Here is a 26,782-nt window from a genome sequence, read left to right on the forward strand (position 1 = left end):
GGATCTCTTCCAGTTAACCTTTGAGCATTTGAGGGAGAGTTTGAGACGGTAGACATCCACATAATACAAAAACTACAAAGATTTAATGTCGATTATGCGAATATGTAGACATTCTCTATTATTGATTTAAACTGTTTCGTAATAAATGAAAAGTACAATTGGCGGTGTTAATGCGAAAAGGCATTTCATAGCAGTAACGAACTATGGTATAAACCGAAAGATCTAATTATGTTTAGTAGATTTTCATAATATATTCAATTGTACTGACAAACATTGTAGAAATGTTCTGGTCTATCTTTATAGTTAGCAATTCGACTTCCTACTGGTAGAAAAAATATACAAATTTTAGAATCTCGCAGTATTTTAGATACTTGATTTTGTTGTTGTGTGCGTGATTTCAAGTCTAGTACCTACGATGTAAAGATTTCCAACTTGTCGGCGCAAACACAAAACTAGAATCCACAGTTCGCAGAGCGCCGTTATGTCTAGACGGGACCTAGGATATCGCAATGTTTAAAGGTGACCCGATGGAGATGTTATTTAGAGGTTAAATCCTTGTTAGTCTGTTAATTATCATTTCGTGTTTAATTTAGCCATTATTTGCGATTTTGTATTCCGCGAAATAGGTATTCCAATTATCTTAATCCGGGAAATTTTATTTATATTTATAATATCCATTAATCCACAGGCGTTGCGCTAATTAAGCTTTAAAAATCGAATAGCCCTTTGCTAGATTTCATCTAAACATTAAAAAAACTTCGAAAGTTTCGCATTTATCAAACCGACACAGTGGAAAAGTAGACAAGTCTTTTCATATAACATATTGTGCAAACAGAACATTGATTTCATGGTCAAACATTCCACTGTTTCTATAGATACCACTAAGAGCCAAGTCGAATGTTAGATAGAAGCGCCATTAAACTCTAACACATAAAAAGTTGCGAAAGACAAATATGCTGCAGCGATACTTGGAATCGAGGTTTTATGTCAACGAATGAGGCATATTGCCACTTTAATGATAAGCTGATGAGGGAATTTAGTTTTAAAGAAACGTATGTTTGGCAGGCTGTAGACAGCAGATATAACGATCGATGAATTAGTCTCATAAAAAAGCCAATGGCGGGTGAATCTTAATCCCTAAAGCCTGATTCGAGGAAGGATTAATGAGGCAATTAACGTTTTGCGCGCTAATGAGGCTCGGCTGCCGAGGCCGGTGATGGACATGTCAATTATAGACACGTGCCCCTGTACTTCGGGCACGAATTCTGTACAATCTCTATATGACCACTTGAAGTAGTCGGAAAGAGCTACAAGCGGTCGAGTTCGTTGCGGGACGTAGCTGAAACTGGCAGCCTCAATTCACCGAAGCTCGTTTCTTCTCTTTTTGGTTCTTCTTCTGTTAGCCCATATTATAGTTAGATTGAGTTGACACCGACAGCCAGAGCTCGGTAGGAGTGAGCTATTTTCCTTCTAATTTGACATGTCTGACGTCATATTATTATGAAAATAGCTCAACAAAATGGTGGTCGATTTCAATTAGGCTTACTAGTAAATTTTTATCAATGTAAGCACCTATACAAAATAACCTTTGCACTTATATTCAGGGATCGAAAGAACATAAATTTAGCGATACTTTTCTGCCTGTTGCTCATGACAACAGATAAAATAACGTGCAACCTGAGTATCGTGCAGCGCATTGGCAATATTCTAATCAAATTCAGAATTCGACGAAATAGTTTTTACTCAGCTACACATTTTCTTGGTATAGTTTTCTGCTAGAACAATTAATTGAACTTGATCTAATTATCAAATTCTTTTTATCAATTAATGAAATGGTTAGTGAACAATTGGAACGCAAGTTGGTGGTGATTAAATTAATGGTAATAATGAATGGTAAAAGTTCAAGTTTGTATCGCACGACCTTTCCTAGATCACGCACATATTAGCCTGCGTCCAAGTCAACCAGTTTTGAATTGTAACATTTGTAACGTTAACCCGCTAAGGTTTAATTTTATTCTAGCTACTAATTTTAATAGTGTTTTGAAGTAAATTCAGAAATAGGATAATTGGAAATATAAAATAGATGTACTTCCTACTGTAGATAGCTTGAATAGGGTAATAGCATTTTGTTTACCTACACTTTGCAGGAACGTTGCTCTAGTAGTGTGCAGTTTCATAGATTTGACAATTTTAAATTTCGGGCATTTGTAGCAGCTAGTGACTTTCGGGTCACTTTTCATAGAATTTCCATACTACACTGAGAGAAATTTGCGTTGCAAAAGTATTTTAGTAAACGGAATAAATCACAATATTGATGATGCAAGTCAAACTTGTTCGAACAACAAGGTCAAACTTGTTAAAAGATATTTGATTGAGTCAGCCAAACATATGTTTAAAACAATATGTGTCATGTTGCTTTAATAAAATCGACTTGTTGATTCAAATATATTTTTGATTCAAATGACGAGTAACTTGTAGAATGTACTAGTTACACTTAAAAAAATCTAACTTGTTGTTTAACTTGTTGTTGTATGGGATATGGGTTAAATTGTGGCGTAGGCGAGAGGCTGGCAACCTGTCACTGCAATGTCACAGTTTCGTTTTCTTCAACCCCTTATTTGCCAAGAGTGGCACTGAAGCTTCAGTAGTTTCATGTGTTCTGCCTACCCCTTTATGGGATACAGGCGTGATTGTATGTTGTTGTTGTATGTTGTTGTTGTTTGAACCAAAGAGCACGTAGGGGCTAGTTTAGCCAAAAATTTGTTGAATTAACATGAAAACTGTTTGTTTTTTCTCGCAGTGTAGACTGCCATGTCCGTACCTATTAATTTTCATAAGTGTATACTTTAGTAGAATTAAAATAGGTACAATGAAAATAACAAGTTAGGTAATGTTTAGGTATAGGTGCCGCTGAAAATAATCTTATCAGTGAAATTATACCTATAATGCACCGGTAAATTACACAATCGGCTTTAATAATATTATCTTGTACACGGCCTATTGTAAGTACAGTACTATATAATAATTACTCACTGTCAAAATAAACGGATAATAACTTCCCTGATCAATAATATAATGAACATGCAGTCGCCATCGAAATATTCGAAAACTCTATCATCATCATCATCATCCTCCTTGCATTAAACTCTATATCGATAAATTTTCATAACTTAAAGGGCGCTATAAAGGTCATTCGTATTTTTTTTAATTGACTAGATCAAACCCTGGGATAAGATATTCTAGCTTACAAACAGCAAGCTATACATAAATGAGATAAAAAAAACTCAGCAGAACACGAACTCCAGATGCCATCTTGGTTTCCCAGTAAATGCTAATCTAGTATGTAATTACTTAAAACTACGAAGAAGTTGGATGTTTATTTTGAAACTTGATAACGGCCTGCTTGTACATTTTCTGATAAATTCCTGGAATGGTTAAATGAAAAAAAAATAAGCCTTGGTAAACTGGTTTCTCTTAAGTTTTTGTTTGTACTGATAATTTTATTATGGCAGTTTGAATTAATTAACGCAATATAAAGTAAAAAATCTTACGAGGTTGTCTCGTAAAACAGGTTTTGTATAATATAATATGTAATGTCTTCCCGAAACTTCATGAATCGCTTTCAGCATATTTTTAGCAATCTCAGTGCCGTTCAGTTGTCAACTAGATAAAATTGTGGTTAGCTTTTTGAAAAAACAAAACTACTAACACTTATATCGTATCTTGTTATATGTAGATATACCAGCGGCGCGTTGACCGTCCAGTGACATGTTAAATTTATCACCATGATAATGCCTTCCGTATCCTCGACCGAGTAGTCGGAAGACAGGATGCTGTTATCCAGCGATAAATGACTACAGTGGGATTATTCTCATTATTGATAAAACAAATGGTTTCTGACTTACGGAGACACCATCCGACTTCTCGCAGACGTGCGACGCTTCGTACCGTATAAATTAATTTGGTTTTCTACGCTTTTGAGCGTGTTTTTTCTTTGCACCACTATGTTTGTGATTCTTCATAATAAATATGATATAGTATCTACGTCATGGCTTTATCTAACAAAAAGCTCGGCAACCTCACTTGTCTTCTTTCAAAAGATATTTGCCGAATTTTATTGTTAGGTATAGAAAATCAATTTCTATGGCGCTCACCCCATACATTGCACAATATTTTGTAGTTGCACAATAAACGACAAATAAAGATTACGCAAGTCCAAAATGGGCCAATGTCGTATTTACCTGACCCCAGGTACCTGTCAGCAAAAAACTCACAACCCCGACGGGTCGCTGACACACATTTAATAGATGAACCTAATGGTCCGGAAACTATTAGTGCTAAATACCAGATTAACGTCCGAGTGATAACGATTCCTTACCTGCTTTGAACCCTGATGAGGCAGATGTTAGATTTGTATTAAGCTTAAGGATATTGAACAAAGTGCTCATTCAAATACCGATCTAAATGCTTTAGTGAAAAGATTCAGAGAGTCGAAGACTCAGACTGTTGGTTTGGTCTTCTCAAATAGTTGTTGTGGCGTTGCGTGAGAAATAAGAAATCCGAAAGGATGGATGCAAAGAATATAATACTCACGATGGATATGCATTGAAATGCTAAAGAAGAATATAGTAGTAGTAGTGGTCTGGGGTCCGGATGATCAAAGTTCCTTCAGTCTTGCATTTTATATAAAACGATACGATATCGTACTGCCTGCGACGTGAACTGCTTTCTACTATGATTCAGGTCTCAGGCGCCATAAATCATTAAAGATGGTCCCTACGTCCATCAATCGGTCTAGCTCATCCGACATTGACGGGATCAGAGGCGGGGCAGCTTGAACCTGGCAATAGTTCCTACAACACTTATCGCGCATCTCCTACCTCAAGTGTATATAATTACATGCTCCGAGGAAATTGCGATAATTGACCGCTTCTAAGAAGGGCAATAATGGCCCTTGATAACGTAACAATGATAAATGGTATCAGCATTTCCCATTGTACAATTCGAGTCAAAAATATCTAATCATTACTCGCCGTATTGCGGTAGAATAAGGTGGAAAAGTGTAAACATATATATGACGTCGTCTGTGCAAACTGCCCACGTGGATAGACGCTATTTGCTTGTAATTCAAAAGAGGTTATGTTAGTGGAATTGTCTTAGTCGCTTAGGACGTTGTGTTCAGAGGCGTTCCTTTCGTAAACAAAGTAGTTTATTAGGCATTTTCCTTGTTTGTGTCTAGTTATTATAATTAGAAATTCTGTTCAAAATTGATGTTACATTGTTGTATAATTGGCTTACATAGTTTTTGTAAATGGCAGGATGTAATATTGTCATAACGTAAGTTCAAAGATGCCATAAAACCAACATAAAAAAAATTATTATACTAGTAATACTAGTTAGCGCTTCTTCATAGTTCTATTTTATGACTAGCTAGTATTCAATAGACAAGACATATACTATAAGTAATTTATATACGTAGTTGGGAATATGAAAATACAAGATCAATAATGAAGTTAGCGTATGCAGAGGCAGGCTTGTTTGAATTTCACTGCATCAAGGGTGCCCATTACACATAAGGGATCATCCATAAATTACGTCACACTAAAAATCATGATTTTTGACCCCTCCCTCCCCCATTGTCACAGCTGGTCACATTTGTTAGACTCCCCCTCCCTGGTGTGACGTCACATATTTACACGTAGCAATTATTAAATGAAAACAGCTGTTAGAAATCAATCTTATTTCCATTTATGTGCTTGAATTATTCTTTACCACACCAACAGGGAAAAGCTCTCTTGATATAGCTCAATTCACAAGAGCTGGCACGAATGGAACGAATGTTTGAATGAAAATATGCATGTGTGTGACAGATTAACCAATAAAATGGTGGCTCTTGACAGTTACGACTGTATACCAATACAGGTGTCACTCACACAATCAAAGTTTCGTTCATTTCATTCGTGCCAGCTTTCGTGAATCGACCTGTACTTCAAAAAACGAATGACAAAGTTTCATTTTATCTACAAGAGTGCAAAGTAATTTCATAGTCATTTTAACTTGATGTCCACGGGTTTGGCTAGTAGAATAAACGTTTAAATGATGATTTTGACTCTTAAATGTTAAAAAAATTAATCAAGCTAAATTGTTTGATGTTTTGCAGTTAATATTTTCCACCTGTTAGTGTGTGTGTGTGTGACAAATTTATATAACCTACGTGCTTTGAAACCCCTGCAAAACCATTGGTATATTTTATAACAAGATGCGAAGCCGAAAATAGGTCTAGTCCATTTAGATCATTTTTTAGCTATATGGTAGCTTAGACAAATTTTAGTTTATTTATCGACCCAAGTAATCATTCCAGTCATTTTTTTTATGTTATTTAATTTTTAAATCACTGTAATTTATTTTTCTTTAGACACATATATTTAAAATTTATTTTATGGTATACGTATACGATAGACATTTTACAATATTACGAAATAAAACCAAAACAACTTAATACAGTAACAAGAGTATGCTTATCGATTTTGGAGTTTTCACCAAAAAAATTAAAAAAAAAACGACGAACCAAATTTTGTCTAAGACATTTATAGCTAAAGAATGTTCTAAACGGCCTAGACTATCGCCTACTTTCGGCTTTTCATCCGGTTGACGAACTTCCTGTACCTATTTGTAATTTTGTATACAGGGTGACATCGGGGCCGTGTAGCACCAAACTAAAACAAGACTTGCTACTTAATTAGGAATGCAACGCTGCAGATTAGAGTGCCTAAATCAATAAATTTTCCGCTAGTACAAAAAAAAATACAACATAATTTTCTACTTTAGTATCATGGTCACCCTACGCACTTAACAAGACAACCATCTAGGAAAGAACAAAGTGGTAGATTACCTAAGATTTATAAAAAGTGATCTTTTACTTTGAAACACTGATCTTTTAGTTTACGTTTAGTATTAAAGTCAATTAAAAAGTTCGAAAATATTTAAATGATTTATTAAAATAATAACAATCACCGGGACACTACACAAGTGTTTAAATAAAAAACAATCACCGGTCAGAAACATTACAACACGTAGCTTAAACATACTTCAGGAGCTGTTCGAAGTGTGACCCGCCTTGCTGACGGCACAAGTCTGCTCGTCGCCTAAGGTTATCTTTGAATCTGCCAAGAGCGAACCGATTCATTTTCACATTTTCAAATGCGGCAACAATTTGCTGCCGAATGGGTGCAACCCGGTTGCGTTGAGAAGACGCCACACAAAGTATTGACTTACGTTAAATCGTCTAGCGGCTTGCCGAGTGCTTCTTCGCGGATCCTGATTGAAGTACCTTAAAATTTGTTCGTCAAGGTTGTCCGCATATCGTCGTTGTCGTGGCCTGTCACCGCCTCTTGCTTGGGCATGATTCGGCACAGTAAATTGTCCATAATTCCGCAGATTTTGAACCATTGTGGAAATCAATCTCCGGCTTGGGGTGGGCAAATCAGGATAGCGTTGGTGAAATAAATCTCGAGCAGTCGTCGCACGATTTGTTTGGTAATAAAACCTTACCATGTCCGACCGCTCAATGTTGGAAAACGGATATGCCGCAGGCATTTTTACTGCTCAATTTCTGATCTTTTAATAATTTTATTGATTTCAATGTTTTGACTTTGTCATAACAGTGATGGTTGACATTTATTTTTCATCTAATCAGTTGTTCGTTAAAGAGGTTTCATTATGAATTGTAAGGTGACCACAATTTAAGTTTAAAACTGGGGTATGGAAAATGTTGTTTAATTAATAAATAGCTGAAATTAATTAAAAACGGACTTTATACGTAAACTCACAATTAATTACCGACTTAGGACCAATAGGTTTGGATCACGACCCAGATTTCAGCCTGTATATGCTTATGAGGTTTTTACCCTTAGATTATGATAGATTTTGAAATGTGACGTCACGAACTTTAGGACCCCTCCCACCCCCATGTCACACATTGTCACACTTCGCCGACCCCCTCCCTCCACCTTAACGTGTGACGTAATTTATGGATGATCCCTAATGGTTCATCATAAACAACAAAAGTAGTCGTTGTATGTATAATTTGCGAGCGTTTTCCTTATTTATTTGTCAGAGACATTAAGAATTCGCTAGAAAACTATCTGAAGATAATTTTATGACTGATTGTGTAATCAGTTCATAACATAAAATCATTAATGCTTTCTGAAGTCTGGTGATGTCTAGGTCCTTGTTTGATTTTTATCATGCAGAAACGAAAGGTAGGTCGCAGGTTCGAGTCCTGCCGGAGGTGTGAATTTTTCCATTTTCCCTATAATTTAAAAATATCTAGTCCATGTATTTCATATTTATACTTTATATCATTTTTGCGATCAGAAAAACTATAAACTTTATCCCGTCGTATACCTATTAATATAGTCATAGACATAATTACTTGAAAGCCTGCCAAGAGGATGGTTTGGTAATTCTTTTGTTTATGACTAAAAGACGCCGACGAGACCCATTTGTCCAGACGTTGTCTAGAAAAAGCCATTATGCTTGGAATGTATAAAATGTACCCTGTTTACTGTACAGTCGAGTTCATAAGTATGTGTCATCGATTTAATGGTATGTGTACATTTTTTCACCTTATTGCAACGAGTGAAGGTGAAGAAATTTTTTTTTTTTTTTTTAATTTATTTATATCATATAGAAAATTACAAAAATCTTAAGAACTAAGATGCGCCACAGAAACTTGTAAGAAGTTTATGCGTGGTGCAAATGCATCACTCAGCTCAACTGCACAGACAATTAGTAGGTACCTTCATATTATAGGTTACGGCGAGTAAGTAATTGGTACAATGCCCCAACTGCTTATTCTAGGATTAGGTCAACTATTAAGTTTTATGCTTAGAGTTTCTATATGTGGTGCATTTGTTAAATAATAAATAAGATGTAGGTACCTACGTATTACAATTTCAATAAAGTAAGATATCTAGGTACTTAACAAGCATATGGCAGGTGGTAACACCTGTCCTCACACGCCTGTTATTTAATATAAAATTTCTTAAACGCGTTTTTACAACTATGTTTATTCCCTAGGCTATTTAAATATATATCTTCAGGAAGATTATTCAGAATATTAGGTAGCATATATTGCCATGTCCTTTTGCCATACACGTTTACGAACCTTGGTAGAATATATCTAGGTTGAACTACAGTGTTACGTAATTGTTTATGTCTAATTTTTCTCTCCAGTAATTTTATTTTGTCAAATTCGTCAAGTGCTATAGACATGTTTATTTTATCAAAGACAGACATTACTTTACAGTGTTTAAAGATATCACTTTCATTTTCAAATTTATGTAGGTATTTTGGAAGGATAGTTTTAAGTATGCTAAGCTGTAGTTTGTAAATGTTATCTATGTATGTCTTATATGTACGTCCATAACTACTTAGCCCATAGCTTATTACCGAGTCTGCCAGGGACAGATATAGTAATCTTAGTATGTTAAATGGAAGTTTATACTTAAGTATGTTCAATTTACAACGCAGTGATCGTAGCTTATCGCACACATGTTCAATGTGAGGCTTCCAGTTTAGGTTATTTAGGTTGTAAATGTACACATATTTATGAATAATATCTTATCTTATCTTATCTTATTGAAGTCACTTCGAATTCAAATGGCATGATTTACAGGTGTAAGTATAATGAAATAATGATTTTCCCCGCTATAAATTTTCTCATAAATTTATTTTACGAGTGTTATAAAATTTATAAATGCCATCTCGTTCTGCTTTTACTGAGACTTAGTTCTAGAGGTAAATTGCAATCTAGGAACTCTATATCACCTAGATGTTCAATAGTATTTTGGATCATAAACGATACAATAATTTACTTCTATCGACACGAATACTGACCATTTTTATTTGTACACAATTTAGTGGGTGGGTATCTCGTAACATCCATGGAACTGTTCTTTGTTGCTTTTCTACGGAAGCCGTCCGTTCCAGGATCTCGTGCCGGGGACGGGGATAACAGTCAAATTGTAGTCGATCATGACTCATTATTGTTCTTGTATTGTACAAACTGTTTTCCCCTCACTAGCTCGGAAACACGTGTTTTGTCCTTTAATACCAGCGGGTAAAAACGCATTTTAGCCACTAGTGGGTAAAGTAATTTGACCTTGAATAGAGTCAAATTAACTGCTTTAAAATTGATAAAAGTAGGTGAATCTAGAAATAAAGATGATTTACCAGCTATGGAACTACTGGAAGCAGTGATAAACGCATTTTTTGCGTTGTAGTTTCCTCGCCATAGTGAGGGGAAAAGTTTTGTGTTACACTCGGGTGCAAATGTATTTTACTTCTCGTGTGTTAAAAAACTCGCAAGTTCAGGATTCTATTCTCGAACCACTCGCTTCGCTCGTGGTTCAACTATGGAATCCTTTCACTTGCTCGTTTTTCAATTCCACACTCGGCGTTAAAATACAACTTTGCCCCCTTGTATAACAAATATCTATTGTTAGTAGCTGCGGCAAAAGCGCCGTATCGAGAACCAATTTTTTTAAGAAGAAAACTAAATATAAAGTCCCCTGTTTAAAACAAAAACTTCTCACGATTCACATGTAAATTTACCTACCTACTTCAAGGACATTCTCTCCATTCGAAATAGATAAACTTCAATATATAAGATTTTATATTTTCAGTGTTTGAAATATATCTTGACACTGTTTCAGGTCACAAGATATAACACAATTTGGCAAGACAGAATAGTTCTTGGAATTATTCGATTGGATTACACGTATGATTAGGCCGAATTACTCAATTTGAGAGGGGCAATGCCTGCTCTGTTGATCTATGTTGAAGGCCAGCTCTAAATTGTATAAACATATAATACACTAGCTTTTGCCCGCGGCTTCGCTCGCGTTAGAAAGAGACAAAAAGTAGCCTATGTCACGCTCCATCTCTTCAACTATCTCCACTTAAAAAATCACAACAATTCGTCGCTCCGTTTTGCCGTGAAGGACGGACAAACAAACAGACACACACACACTTTCCCATTTATAATATTAGTATGGATAATATTATCTTTGGCCATGAACTTGTAACTTGTAACATTTTAATATTTTCCGACGCTAATATAAAGGAAAGCTACCTTTCCTATCTACTTAAATTTCTCTATTTTGCGTATTTGTCATTTATCTGTACACATTAGAAAAAATGTATTTTAGGCTACCGGTACCAAAACTGTTTATGCAATCAATATGTAATAAGCTCCTCAAGCTTAAAATGCTTGGTTGTTCCAATAGTCAAAAATGGTCGAAAATCGTAGTCAGGTATTTGGGTGGCCACACAGAGCGTAGACCGCTTTCGTCTATTTTCCTCTACACACATTATTGTTCTTCGCACATTTGGCGTCAATAAAAAAGGATGGAATTCCATAGCTGTTCACGTGGCGCACCGACTAAAGCTCGCCACAACCGTGTCTAATCCCGTACTGTCACGAATCAATCTTATTCTCTAACCGACTTACACTACTTTACTCCTATATTCAACCTTGTCGCACGCAAATAAGGAGTGCATTTGTATAAATATCAAAAGCGTGTCTAATTAAAGGTCTCGTATGGAGCCGTAGCCAGCATTTTTTATCGAGTGTGTTTTTGACCGATATTATATCTTATCATGCTTTACATGTACATGTTTCTGCGTAAATATTCTGTTAAAAATATCCGCGTTAACAAAAGGCTGTTTTTATGTTGCTGCTCCGTACATCGCAATATGAAATATTTGACATTGCGTTGAGGTGACGATTCCTTCAATCTGAAATCTATGTGTCAAAATTAAGCAACGCTTACTCGCAAGGTACTTTGGATAAGTGTCTTCATAGCATAACTTAGCTTTTAGTAGGTTTTGGGTCAAATGCAAAATCGTTATTTTATCAATGAGTAAAATAGCTCATCAGAAAGAACTATGACATCTATTCTAATGTCTATACTAGGCTTGGATTGACTATACGTTGCTTTAATAAACTTTTCCTCTATTGCCGGAGTTTCTGCCATCGGATTTAAATATTTATAGCCTAGGATAATTTCTATGGCGATTGTACTATCAGGCATAAAAGGAATGTCTTTAGCACTGGCTTCTCTCAATGCCGATTGTAACGTCAACCATTAAAACAGACTAGCTTCATTTTAATAGTCAGATAGTATGGCCGGCTGGCCCGGCTGCCAGTAAACTAAGTAGTTAAAACTGTTAAGGTACTTACTTTAGACGCCGAAGTTTATATCCTCATTTATCCTGATGTAAATATATGACTATGGTTAAAGTACATGGCCATTTCATTACCTACGGCTACTTTAAATAAACTCGCGTTTATCTTAAGCTCCATACAAGAGGAACCGAGAAGGAAGCGTTCATTGGCAGCTAGAGGGTGCTTGAGACGGCAAATGACATGAAATGACTTGGTCATCCGGCTCTGATGGGATAATAGGCTGACAAGTGATAATATAGGCACACAAAAGCGCATTTTGCACGGGTGCCTGTTCATTCGAGTTTTGCACACATACGTTTTGGTAGCTTGTATGGATCTAAATATAAGCTTTTGCCCGCGGCTTCGCTCGCTTTAAATTTGAAAATTGCGGAATGCTCCATACAAACTCCCCCCTCCTCCCCGTTTTAGGGAAGTGGGGAGTTAGAGACAAAAGTAGCCTATGTCACTCTCCATCCCTTCAACTATCTCCACTTAAAAAATCACGTCAATTTGTCGATCCATTTTACCGTGAAAGACGGACAAACAAACAGACACACACACTTTCCCATTTATAATATTAGTAACTTATGTCTGAAGAGTATTCAAACAGATAAACTAATTCAAAGATGTTCCACGATCCATATAGTGCTCTTCCCTGACATTTTCTCTTCCATCCTGTTAAAGCTGGTAAAAAAACTTATAAGTATCTGTTATTTATGCAATAAGGCAAAAGCTAAATTTACTCTGCAGTCTACATCAGTCCACTTAAATAGTTACCATATATTTAAACTTGCGCATCACACACTACGGTTACCTAAGTAGTTGCAGCAACTGATGAATATTGGAAAACACAGCAAAAGGACACTAATAAGTGACCATATTTTCAACTACAAAGTATGTAGGTATTGTAAAGACTGTATCGTTAAGTATGAAGACAACTTTGAGTAGCCGTATTTATTTGCTATTATATTTTTTTCTTATAACAAGCCATGGGCTTAATAAGGCACATAATAAGGTACACATTTTGTCCTAGAAACTCGACGTAAAGCATATGGTTTAGACAGTATTGACTTAATCCTCCCGAGTACCAATTACGATTCCGGACAAATGCTACTAGAAAATTCACAAAGTGCGTAAAAGACGATACGATTGCGAAAAAAAATTGTATGGTGCGAACCTCAACAACACATGATCCACAAAGCAGAATATCTGGACATAGTCTAGCCACTGTTATTTAAAAAAAATATAGTTCAGGATCTGTGTATGGCGGCCATTTAGAGAATGTGGCATGGTGCTTACTCTAACTCCGACTTTGATGTCGAATTTGACTATCATACATTGTTTATATCGATCTGGTTTAAGCACTGTTCAAACACCATGAATGTCAATTAGACTTTGGCCTATGGCTAATTTTTTTATTTGTTTCTCTCATCCTGCTAGCATCAAAAATTTACGGCAATCTGGAACGTTGCTCAAAATTGCGTTTTTTTAAATTATATAAATTCGCCGCATTTATTCTACAAGTACCCAATTGGAAAAACCATGAAGAGGACTCTTAAAGAATATATTTTGGCAGCTTATTAACCTTTGCTTGTTGAAATCGTACAAAGAGTCATTGAAATATTCTCAAATTAAGCCAGATAGGGGTTGTCCGAAATTTATTTGCTAGACCTTAATGAAAGTACCATAAAGTCCCTAAAATAAAAAAAATATCAGACCTTCTTATATCAAATAGTACTTATCAATACCTTAAGATCATACTCTCGGAACATAATAATACAAAATTATGCACATGTCAACATTTAGACGAGGTTTGTTTTGTCCTTATACTTAACGATACAGTCCTTATGTACCTACAAATCCTCTTTAGACCGCCATAAACACAGGCGTGACCTTGTCAAGGGCGATCAATTTGCTTAATTAACATGTGAATAATTTAATGGAACACAAAGCGGTTCTGACAACATATAGCGTGTCGCATGATGCCTCAAAGTGCCACATACATATATTTTCATTTGCAAGTTTAATGTTTTTAATTTATAAATCGGACTATGGAATCATAACCAGTTACTTACCATAAAATGCAAGTACCTACAGAACAAGTATATTTTGGTAAGGTAGTAAGATTAGGTTTGGTATTTTGGTAAGGTTTGGAGTACCTAATAAACTGGATACTTTTTCCTGATTAAACCCAATTTTCATTTCCACTTCTATAACGTATATTGTATTATGGCACTTATGGCAATATACATATTATGCGTATTGCCATAACTTTGTCAGCTTTATTTTATCTTATCAGCACCGTAATCACAATCTCTACTCACACTTGAGCATGCAAGAATTACAAAACTATATCAATGTGACGAGAAAGATATTACGAATGAATGTGGAAGGTGGTGGAAGTAACGGGAGAGGAAAACTGAAGAAGAGGTAGATGGACTGTGTGAGATACGGAACTAAAACAAGTTAATGATGAGATGAGATCACGAGTGATAGAGATGTTTGGAAGAGGAAGACATGCTGCGCCGATCCCAAGTGACTGGGATAAGGGCAAGATAATGATGATAAATAAATATACCATCCCAGCCCATCATCTCATTCAGTCTTAGATTTTTATATCAGTCATAACCGTTTGGCCTTTCATGCTACTATTTCAATAGATATGTATTTCAATAGATACATTTGTTTTCGGCATTCGGTGTAGACTACAGATAACCTTAGGCGTCGGATGCATACAGACGAATCATAAACATCTTTATTAATACTTTACGACTCTAGACTTGATAAGCGGAGCGCCGTTTATCGTCCAAGGCGTCACATATGGCAGCACATACATAGTAAACATATCGTCACTACTTTTAAAAAATCTCGTATCTCACGCTATTCCTCAAAGTTAAAACGCAGTAAGTCTATATGCATTCCATACATACTACAAGTTTCTTTTCATTGACAGACGAAGATACAAGTTTTTTTAAAAGTAGTGACGATATAATGTATGTACAGTACTAAATACTAAAAATACTGTTCTGGTAACCCCGTGTATATTATTTACCGCCTTTTATTTTCATTTTATAGAAATGCAAATGTACCCACAGTGTAATCATTATTTAGGTATTGAAGCGTCATTCATTCTAATTTATTATGTAGCTAAGATCTCGATGGACGGAGGGCTACTTGACCCTTTCTTGTCTGTCCTCAACTAAAAGATACAATTTTTATGATTACGAACAATTTCATAATTTCAACATAAATAAAATACTGTTTCTGTTGACTGTATCTCACTGCGTCCACGCAGCGAGCAGCGACGCTAATAAAATAAATCACGTCACCTCATGCCAATGATCTCTGGCTGCACTATAAAGAGGCGTAATTAAATGTCCCTACTATAAGCTCCATTATCTATTAGGCGATAGCCCGTTTTCGATAATTCCCAGTAATCTGATGTTCGGATCTTGAGCTTTCTAAACGAGTTTCAGATTCTGAGTAAAGCTAATATTTATAAGCAATGGAAAAAGTCCCCGATTCGACCGGTTGGCCCCGTCTTTACGTTTAACTACCAATAAATCGTGATGGCTTTAGTACTTATCAGAACTTATTTCATTAGTTGCTTCTTCTTATAGTTGTTAGTTGTTATCGATTATTACGCTCTAACTATAATTTCTCTTTACTTAGTAAAGTTATTACTTAAATGACTTACATAAAAAAGTTATTAATGTATACCCATATTAGTATTACATACTTTAATAGACTTCTCTAATAACTTGCCACTTTGTAAAAAAATTGTAGAGGTCTTTAAAAAAAAACTTTGCATTTGAATCGGAGCACCACACACCACAAATTACGGGCAGCCTTATCGCTAAAGAGCTATCTTTTTCAGACTACTTTTACGCAGTAGAGAAATTACATGACCTAATGTACTTACTTAGTATAAACTATAGGTAGTAGGTACGTAGTTACGTACCCACAACACAAGCCTTCTTTAGCTTACCGTGGAGCTTAGTCAATCTGTGCGACAATGTCCTTATAATATTTATGTATTAAAAAGACTTACAAAGTATCTAAGTAGTTAATGTTGTTACAGCCTTCAGCGTCCGGTGGCGATCTGATGGCGGATCTCCACGCCAAGCTGTCGATGCGCCGGCGCGGCATCAGCGGCGCCGAGCGGTCCGGCGGCTCCGTACTGCACACGCTAGCCAGCGTCATCCCCGAACCAGGCGAGTCCACGCCGCAGGCCTCCTCCAGCGGCGACGAGTGGGAGTAACACAACCAACGAGTCAGTGGTAGTAAGACAATAGTTACAGCATCAAATGGGAGACGAGCGATGGGAGACATGAGGCCAGGAGTGAGCAAGGCCTACAATACTTATGTACAACATTGGGGCGTCTAGTGTACACTATGTCCAGCAGTTACACGCGGAGTAAAACAATAGTTACAGCATCAAGGCGACCAATGTAAGAGAAGACAATGAATACCAACGACCAGTTATCTACAACATTAGGACGGCTCATGAACACGCTGTTTGGAAACCTGTTGTCGAAAACCCTCGAGTCAATGTCAAGATAACAGGTGTCCAGGGGTCGTGAGTGGAACGATATATTTATGGTTCTGTTGTCAAATCATGTTAGGCTACGAGTAGCACCAACTAGGGATCCTTAGCAGTTCCATCAACATTAATTTAATTAGAATTTATGTCACTCACTGGAATAGACATATAAATGAACCGCGTCATATCTCTATAACTATCTGGATGTGTGTTCAAATTGTTAGTTGTCTTAAGATACGCACTAAAATTAAAATTAGAGTCTGACAATGTTTTCACAGACCACCGCGCCTCTGACTCTGGCGCCAACTTTTATATACGGCGTGGTTCATTTAAAGTTTTTTGACACGTTCGCCCCCAAATTGCGTGCGTTTTGATGCGTTTGCGTATTTCTAAACATTCCGGTTCTTGAATTAAATCTCATTAAATCAATTAAATCATTATTCCAAAGAATCTGTCACGTATTTATCAATCAGTGTTTTCGTAGAAACATTATTGGTACAACATATTTACGTTTAAATACGCTCGATTTTGTGGACTTGCATTAATTAGGGTATTTTAACCGAAAATATAAATGACATAAATTTAATCAAGCAAGATTTAAACCGAATACCCTGAATTTATATTATTGTTTTCACAGAAATCGAATTATTCTATTCAAATATTCTCCCTTTACATTTTACACAGGAATACAGGATTAACTCCAATAAATGGTATTTATGGATATTGGTATTTTAGTAAATATACCTATAAAACAAGTAGGTAGTCAATATTTCGTCCCCTCTTACGGTATCTAAATCTCCGACAAACATTAACATTACATCTGACACAAGATACATATTTACTTAATCAAATTTAACTGCTTAGTCTGTGTTTCTTTGGAATTCGCGAAAAATAGCGGTCATATGCAAATATTGTACACAATAAAATTGGAAATACTCTTGAGTATATTTACGTAAACCTCCCGGGCCCGAGGCCACGCGTCATTTCGGCAAACATTTCATTTCCGCAGACATTACGTAGTTGCCCGCTACCTATACCCGACTTTTCGAACCACTAGCTAATGTGTCGGCTTCATTTACCTACTTTATAGGGCTTTCCCGCCGGCATACATACGATTAGTATATTCTCATAGTTACTAACGTAACGTGACCCCAGTATCTTTAACACCATAGGTATGTAATGAATGAAGATCACTGAGGCATTTGACACGCCACACGTTCTCTCGGATATATCTGAGACCCGCCGAACCTTGCTTATTCACGTGGATGACGCAGAAATCAATCTCGTGACGTGTATAGATTACAATCAATCATAGACTTGCATAATTGAATCACCTGATTACTTGTTACATATTCAAAGGACAACTCTCCATCGCGTTCTTTTTAACACGAACACTAACTGAAACTATAAATCTATTTGCGCTTCGATCCACTTCAGTGGATTCTTAGAAGTGGCTATAATTTTATGAATTGACGCGAGATTTATTGGGTATTAACGACGATATACTAAGAAACATGTGTAACGTAATGAGCTAATTCACTTATTTATTTAAACTATAACTATAAAGGTCGCTGGGATATACGTCGTGTTTTCCAAACATAGTTTAATAAAGACAAGAATTGAGGTATCAAATTCCAGTTACCTTCGGATTGTTTAAAGATGTTTTTGTCGCTTTTATTGTTTACAAATTGTTGATCCAATATGAATGAATGAATCATTATCCAGTATGAATGAATCATTATCTGTAAGGTCAAGAAATTGGACTGCTGTCCCGGTCTATTCACAATCTCAAATAACAATATGAGGGTCATAGCGTCTGGAATATTGGTTATCACTATGATAGCGTACGAAGCATAAAAATCTATTTCCTTGACTGTTCGTTTATCGATTACTCCGCGGTTTTGAAAGTAGACGTTTAAAGCTATTCAATATGCAACTATCAGAAGATCCTGTGTTATCATCGAAGCCGTCACGATCCAGATTTGGAACCGGTGCACCGCAGCGGTGACGTCTATTTACTCACGAACGCGTCACTGACCAAACATCGCGCTCGTGCGTGCTCGTTCCAAGTGATAGCGTGTATTTGTTTTGGTTTAAAGCTAAATTTAAAGCGGAGGGATATTCTGGCGCGTTCGTTTTTTTAGATTTTTTAGTAGACTTCCACCCGTAAAAAACGTATTAACTAAAATAAACTCCCGAGTATAATGTCCAAAACTCATTATCGCGCTCAGTTGGTTGCCAGTTTTTTTACCGTACCCTATAAAATAAGCGTGTAGGGATCACGGTGCTATTATTGCTATTATTATTTATAACTTTGGGTTCTACAAAATACGACCTGTGCTGTGATTCGAAACAATTTTCCCCATGAAAGGAGTCGAATTGCATACAATTACTCCATCGAAAAGAACTAGGTACCTAATTCTATAAAAAAAAACAGACGTCAAGTCAAAACATTTAGACCTATAGTAAACCAGACCAAAACCAGTTCTGTCCTGTTACGGCAAAGCAACGTATATTATTTACAGATACCTATCTGGGTACGTTGTCTTTTCCTAACAGGGCAAAAATTGAGACTACGAGATTTGTACCAACTGTTTATCGGAGATCTACTTATACAGGAATATCAGAGCGATCGGGAACAACTGGTTTCCCGTATAAAAGGTGCCAACGTCGCGAGTTTCACATCACCATAACGCAGGAGTAAGGAAAGGATAAGAGTAAAGTTGTATGCAAACGTTTTTGAGACATCTTTTTTTTTATATATAAATGGGCTTACTCTTGACCACAGACTAGCCAAAGGCAAAGACGTGGCCTACGATAGAGTGAGCTCGCCCAGAAGATGCCTGTTCACTCTTGATTTGAAAAGCCGCGCTCGTTTAACGAAGCTACTTACACGAGCAATTTAACATTTTTAAAACGGGTAGCATTATCTTTACAATACGTGATATTACTCTGTAAGTCTGTACAAGATTATTCCATCCGTGGTCAGGATCGCCGTTTTAGGGCCGGTTACATCAAATCGTCTGTCACCGTTAAAGCGTTCGTTAAATTTTACTGTAATGTGGTTGATGCAACTAGCCCTTAGACTTATAAAATTGTCGCCCGTGTACATGATAAACGATCAAAAATAAATAATCTTTGCCGGCAAATTTTAAAATATGTATATTTATAAACTCACGGTCAGAGCACATAAAGACGACACTAAAATTTACAATAACTACTAATTGCCACTTAAAAAATTGAAAATAGCTTTGTGGATTTTGTGGTTTGCCATAAGGACTCCTTCGCAGTTTATTTCATACAAGCAAAATCTTATAATATATACGTCAAGCGATAAAGTGATACCTTCGAGAAGACTTGGACAGAAACACGTTCGTGTTAACTCGTTGACTCTGCTCCGTTCGTTTACTCCTTTCCCCGCGTTAATGCAAGTATAATGGTGCAAGCTTCCCCGAAGCTGCGCGCGCGCATAAATCCCAGCTGATATCGGAAAAGGCTCCGTATTAGAATAATCACATTTCTCACTAAGGGGCTATCTCTTTTTTAATTCTGGGAAGGGACGCGAACTATCGCCGGACGATTAGTGATTACATACAAAAACGGGGGTTTATTTAGTTAGAGACGCGTAAATAAGATAGACTTGATGTGGACGAAGTTTTACCGTTTAGGTATTTGTTGGAAACTGTTTGCCTCTTATGTTCTTTGATTTTCATATGTCCCTTGTTTTCCCTAAATCGAATGCAGAAACAGCTGCTAATGGTCACATTTTAGGCTCGCTAATTTCTATTACTCCAAGATTCAGAGCTAATCGGTTTGTAATTCAAATGACTTTTAGTTTCTATGGCCCAGTAAACATTGGCAACCAGTAATAGGCTACTGTGGGAAGATTGGCAGTCTGTTTTATACGTGTCTTTTGTTTATAAATTTTATTACACAGCGGAATACGTATTTTGTCCACGATTATAGTTAATGTGAATGTTTTAAGTGCCTACGCTAATTCCAAGTAAGGTTAACGAGGAGATCTGAGAAGTTGACTTCATTATAATTTATATATGCTTATTGATTATGCCGCGAAAACATACTTTGTGTTCGCAATTTTTACCGGTCGACTAATTCTAACATTATTTTATTAATTCCAATGTAAAATATAACACATTTTATACAAAAAAATATCAAAATGTAGGTATTATATATAAATTACAAGAACCATATTTGGTTTTTAAATGCATATATATTTTCTTTGTAAGAATGAAAAGATTGGATGTGAATGAATCGTTATCGTTAAACACATAGGTTTGCTTCTTTATGAGTTAACTGTCAGTCATAATTATGTCTGTATACTTACATATTTTACTTTGTGTCAATAACAAAATGAAGTTAGACTAAGTACATTATGTATAATTATGTTTATGGCTGAACACCGCTGTTTCTTTAAGAGTACTTATATAAATCATGGATTGATTACTCGTGGTACTATATGTATACAATAGTACCCGTGGTAATAGATAGATAGATCTTTATTGTTCAACCATGTTACACGGGTATAATTCGTTACATTAGTAAGTTACAACGGTGACCCAATTCGGGTAGGTATACAATTATCACTTAAAGCTAAAAAACTATACTAGGTATACATTATTAGTAATCATGTCATGGCGAATCATAATCATCGGTCATATCATTCAAAGAAGTCTTTTAAGGTATTAGTAGTACCTATCCGAGATTTATATAAGTAGGTACTCTTAAAGACATAGGGGTGGCTTGGTACATAGCTTGAAATTACGCCGGCTACATTGCTTGTATGTTTATTATGTTTTACTCTAGATTTATTTAATTGATTATTAAAGGCAGGTTTATTTCGTCTATTTACAAAGTAGATCACGGTCTTAAGTTGAAACCTTTTATTTATTTCTAAATTTGTAACATTACATCGGATTCCTTATTTATTCCCAATTAAAGGACATATAATAATTGGAAAGTCTTATTTTACCAATTATTCTGCTTCAGGTAATGTTTCCCATTTTCGCAAGTAATAAAATAAATTTTATTTTATATAGGCGAATATTCGTTTTATCTCTCAAAAATCGACTTCATTATTCTACAATTTGGCGATACTTAAATAAATATAATCCTATTAACTTTTAATTGCTTGGATATGACCACCCATTTATGCAAATTTTATTTTTATTTTTTTGACCAAAACTGACTCTGTGCCGCTTTTCGGAATCCAAGGGAAACCAGTTCAATAACAGTTACATCCTGCTGGGATTCTCAGAAATCGATGTTAGATATAATACGCAAATCGTACACATCTTTATATGGCGACGTAACAGTTACTTAAGAATTTAAAAGTACAGGTTAAAAACCTCACGGATTCGATGGGTCCATCTGCCAGGCAGGATCAGAAATAACGAAATAATGGTTTGGTTTGTTTTTATTAAGTTAATTCCATATTTTAACATCAATGATCCTGAATTTTTTAAGAGTGCCTAAAATAAGGTTTAGCTTGTAGCCCCCAGCTTCTCATAGTGAAGATTTCTTGGAATATGAGTAAAACAAGAGTTTAATAACCTGTAATTGTACCTAATTGGTAAATTCGTTGTTTTACAGTTGATAAAGTAAACTTCAGTAAGATGTAAAAGTGTTTTCCTGTAGCAATCGAACACAGGTCACAGATTAATGGTCAAACAGGAAATCTATTCTATTTTACATTACATTTTACAATAATAACTATACTTACCTATTATTAATTATTATTTACGCAAATATGTTATGTAGATATGCTTATACATTACCAACTGTCCTACTCTTGGTATATCGGATAGGTATCCGTATATAGTAAATATCTCGTGAATTTATGTAATAGAAAACAATTTGAGAACTAAATCAGTTTTCAAATAAAGCATCGCTACGTAGTTCGGAGTATTTTCTCTAATATATTGTGGTAATTTGCTCTACGTTCGTACAGGTGGAATGTCGGCTATGCGCTTTCCCGTTAGTATAGTATCTAAAGTAATTAATTACGATGATGATACTATATGTTATTGTATATTTATAGTATTTTTTCGTAAAGTAGAAATCCGGTAGACTAATTGCAGTTCTCATGCAAGCTTGAGCTTTACCTAGAATCATATTTTAGTAATTGTATTGTACAATTGCTATAAATATTTTCATTTAAAATCTTATGGTAATACATACTCGTACTTTCGTTTGCGACTAACACATATGCTAATAACGTTCGTCTATAAAATTCGTGCCAGAGGAATAGGACCAAATAAAAACTAATTTCACGATTGAAACATGTGCAAAGGCTTGTCCACACGTGCTTACCAAATCACAACCCCGTCTGGCACCCCACTAAGAAAAAAAAGTTATTTTAACACCACAAGCGGTCCCGAAACAGGCCCATTTCTAATAAATTACAAAAAGCGGGGGATACTCAATTTGTCTAATATATTATTAACCTTTTAACTTTGAGGGGATACAGAGAATGTTCCTATTATTGTAATGGATGAAGGGATTATCTCTTTCTCTTTCGGCCTAATGGATTTGAAAAGGTTATTAATTTTTTCTCGTCTGAGATTACGCCCGCTTGTATATTTTATCTAGGCAAATAATTACACACATGCTTTTTACTTGGAATATTATATTATACATTCTTGATGCCTACTAGCCGACCCTGGCTACGCAAATTCTATCAAAAGCAGTTAAATTACTACTCACAATTTTGAACTCTACGTACAAGAATGTATCGATGTACTACACTGGTACACTAAATAAGCAACTAAACCGACTTATTATAATAACTTATAGAACCTCCCTGAATTACCAATTAGTGACGGCTTAGCTTAAAGATCCCGGCCTTTTACGTGATGGGCTTAGTCTATAGGCGTATTAGTCAAATCCGCACCGGCGGTGCCTTTCTGCCTCACTATTTTGTTTGTTCCTAAGAATCCTTTGCTTTACTCGTACCTAGCATAGTTTGGCCTTAAAATTACCTATAATAAGCTCGGGGCTAGAGGTCAGATTTGTACTAACATTACACTGGACGGTAGTGGAGCCGACTGCATTTGTATTCGGGTGCGGCGCGTGCGCACAGTTACGTTCCAACGAATAGCTGTGCGCGGGTTAACAGAAACATGGATTAGTAACGTGAGACTTTATTCCGAATTCTGAGCGCGGTTGGGGCTTGGATACTACAAAGTCGATTGTTACTTATTTAAAGCGTTACGTAAAATAAATAGCTAAGCTTTTCCGCCAAAGGAGATCCTTTAATCCTAATACCTACACATGTTTGCTTCCGTGTAATTTTGTCTTACTTCTCTGAAATATAAAAGATAATATAAAAGAAAAGAAGAAATAAGATAAAAGTTAAAACATTCATGACTTGAGCAACCCGATCATCGAATAGAATTACTATTAAATAAAAGCTGTAAATTACGCTTGTTTCACAAGTTATTTGAAAATAAGATAAAAAGTAGGCACGATAGTGCAGTGCGTAGCTCACTTGTTTATTATACGTCAATTTTCCTTGACGCTAATTAAGGACACGCGTTAATTACTAATTACTATACATAGTTACTATGTTTAATAAGAATAAAACAAACATAATGCCAGTTATATATAGAATTAGTTCACGGTTAAAATTGTTTTATTAAAACCGTATACGTTGCCTGTAGTGTCATATAATGTTTGAATTTAAAAAAATGCTTCATAGTCTCCTTTCGCCATCTTAGTTGTTCGCCTCGGTACAGCCAAGTCTTGCCAGCAGCTCTATCATAAAACTATTTTTTACTACGAATACTAAACAGTTCTAGAGAGCCCCGTTTTACGACACCAAATAACAGGTCACTGATAAATTGCATATTTTGATGGTTAAATGCGTCGTCGGCATACCACCGTCCTTCTAAACCGGTCTCATGCAAAAGGGATGCAAGTTCGCGTTAGACATAGTTGCTTGAGCATCAGGTGCCTCCATCGAGCCTCATGACAACCTTGTACAGAACCACCTCTGTTTGTAATAATGGAAAATTTTCGAGCTTCATCGTATCGAATACCTACCTACGAGTACATACTAAAGCCACATTTTTTTTATAAGCCCTCAAATATTTAACTATTTAGTACAACTATGCAAGTTTTGAACTGTGTTTTCTCTTTGTCACTCGGGTTTAGGATATATGAGATTACGCCTAATGCAACTTCTATTATAACAGTTATTTAAAAATATATACATATATGTTTAAGGCCGATGTTAAACTATCATAGAAATATAATCATAAGCAACGTGCTGTCCTTTTTCTTCACGTCAATTGGAGAAAAAGAGAGGCATACAGATCACATATGTGATCTATAGTGTACCCCTACTATCGGCCTAATACACAAAGAAAGAGGAAAATTAAATAATGATTACTTAAGTGTCAGTTTCCATAATTGACTTGACAAACTTAAAAAAATATTTAATGCCGTAAGAAAAACATAGGTAGTAAAAATGTCACCCACCTAAATCACCCTAATTTGCCCTAAACTACGTAGTACGTACACCACTGAATAGGATTAAAAACGGTTTTTAAAACAAGCCAAACATATTGCTGAAATAACCAACGTCTTTATTCGTGGTTCGCTTTCAATGGTTCTACATAAATATAGAGATACTTTAATGTAGATCTTTCAACTATGAATTCCAAATATTTTCTAAGGAAGTGGGAGGTTGGATTTAACGTTGTGATAAGATTGCCTTGATGCCTCCTGCGGGCCTAGCACACTAGTGTGATGCCCATCTGTCGGTGCGTCCTTTTCGCACTTACAGTACGCGCGAAAAGGACACAGCGACGCAATAGGCAGTATTGCGCGACCGTGCTTACCCGCCAGGACTTATTATGTATGTATATGTTTTAAATTAGAAGGACGACGCTAGACTTTTTGAGAGTTAAACCTTTAGCAATTCACTTTTCTCTCATTCGATAAGAAAGCTTATTTTATGAATTATAATGTACTATGTGCGTCGCTGTGTTAAAGGTGATGATATATTGCGTTAATATTGTTTATGTAAAATGGAACTAAACGGTTGGAAACCAATATTGGCTGGTAGAGCTTATAAGTGCAGGGTGCATAAATATTTGGAGTTTTTAGACTTGTTGATATTATACTGAATTTAAAATAAATTATGTATATAATTTAGCTATAAGATAATAAGCTGTAAAATATAATCTGTACGTATTTTAAATTAAGTTTTATAGATTAGGAATTAACTTGCCTTTGTAGAATTTTATTAAGTTTTGACTGTTTGCTTTAAATGAACTACTGTAATAGTTAATAATCAATGCATTTCCTATTTGAGTCAATGCAATATTTTGACGTAATTTATGTACAAGAATATGTAGTCAAATACATCATATATGTAGTAATAATCAAGGAGGGGTAATTTTACAAAAGATATAACACTACGAAGAATCCACCTAAAAGTGAATAATTCTTATTTTTAACAAAAAATCCTTTTGAAAACTTACTCCTCCATTCATTAAAGCCAGATTAGGTAATATTTATGTGCAGCGTTTTATATTAATAGAATGTTAAACAAACTTTTGAGAGAGATCACTTAAATTTTGTTACGGCCAAGAGCTCAATAATATCTTCACAAGCTCTTACTAGTACTTTAGAATATTGTTAAGATATTTTGAGCACTTAGCTTATTTTAATTAAATACTTGTTTCAGTGACAAATTGTAAACTAAGTTACAGTGGTATCTTAACCCTTTGGACGCCATACTTATTATAAATAATACACCTCCTAAACTATACTAAAATATATGATGGTTTATATCGTACTGTAGCTTAGCGTGCCTAATTGTCTTTGGCTGTCAAAGGGTTAAGCGCGTCTTTGGATATAGATGCACCCCGAAAATAGAAAAAGGGGTATCTAGAATCAAGGACGTTTTATCAAATTGTAAGGAATCTCATTACATACCTATTTGTTAATTCGACAGGGTTCTTCTGACAGTCCTAAGTTTC

The 26,782-nt window shown here is 35.6% G+C and overlaps 1 protein-coding gene across 2 annotated transcripts in view; it reads left to right on the forward strand.

Moving 5' to 3' along the window:
- The window catches only part of LOC125233245 (WASH complex subunit 1-like), a 66,343-nt gene extending 42,243 nt beyond the window's left edge, over positions 1-24,100 (forward strand). For both annotated transcript variants that reach the window (XM_048139183.1, XM_048139182.1), the window contains exon 6: positions 16,314-24,100. In XM_048139183.1, the coding sequence (XP_047995140.1) occupies positions 16,314-16,493 (180 nt within the window). In that variant the 3' untranslated portion in view covers positions 16,494-24,100. The remainder of the gene's footprint in view (positions 1-16,313) is intronic.
- Positions 24,101-26,782: the final 2,682 nt, after the last annotated feature.

This window comes from Leguminivora glycinivorella, chromosome 14 (assembly GCF_023078275.1).
Source record: "Leguminivora glycinivorella isolate SPB_JAAS2020 chromosome 14, LegGlyc_1.1, whole genome shotgun sequence".
Taxonomy (NCBI): domain Eukaryota; kingdom Metazoa; phylum Arthropoda; class Insecta; order Lepidoptera; family Tortricidae; genus Leguminivora; species Leguminivora glycinivorella.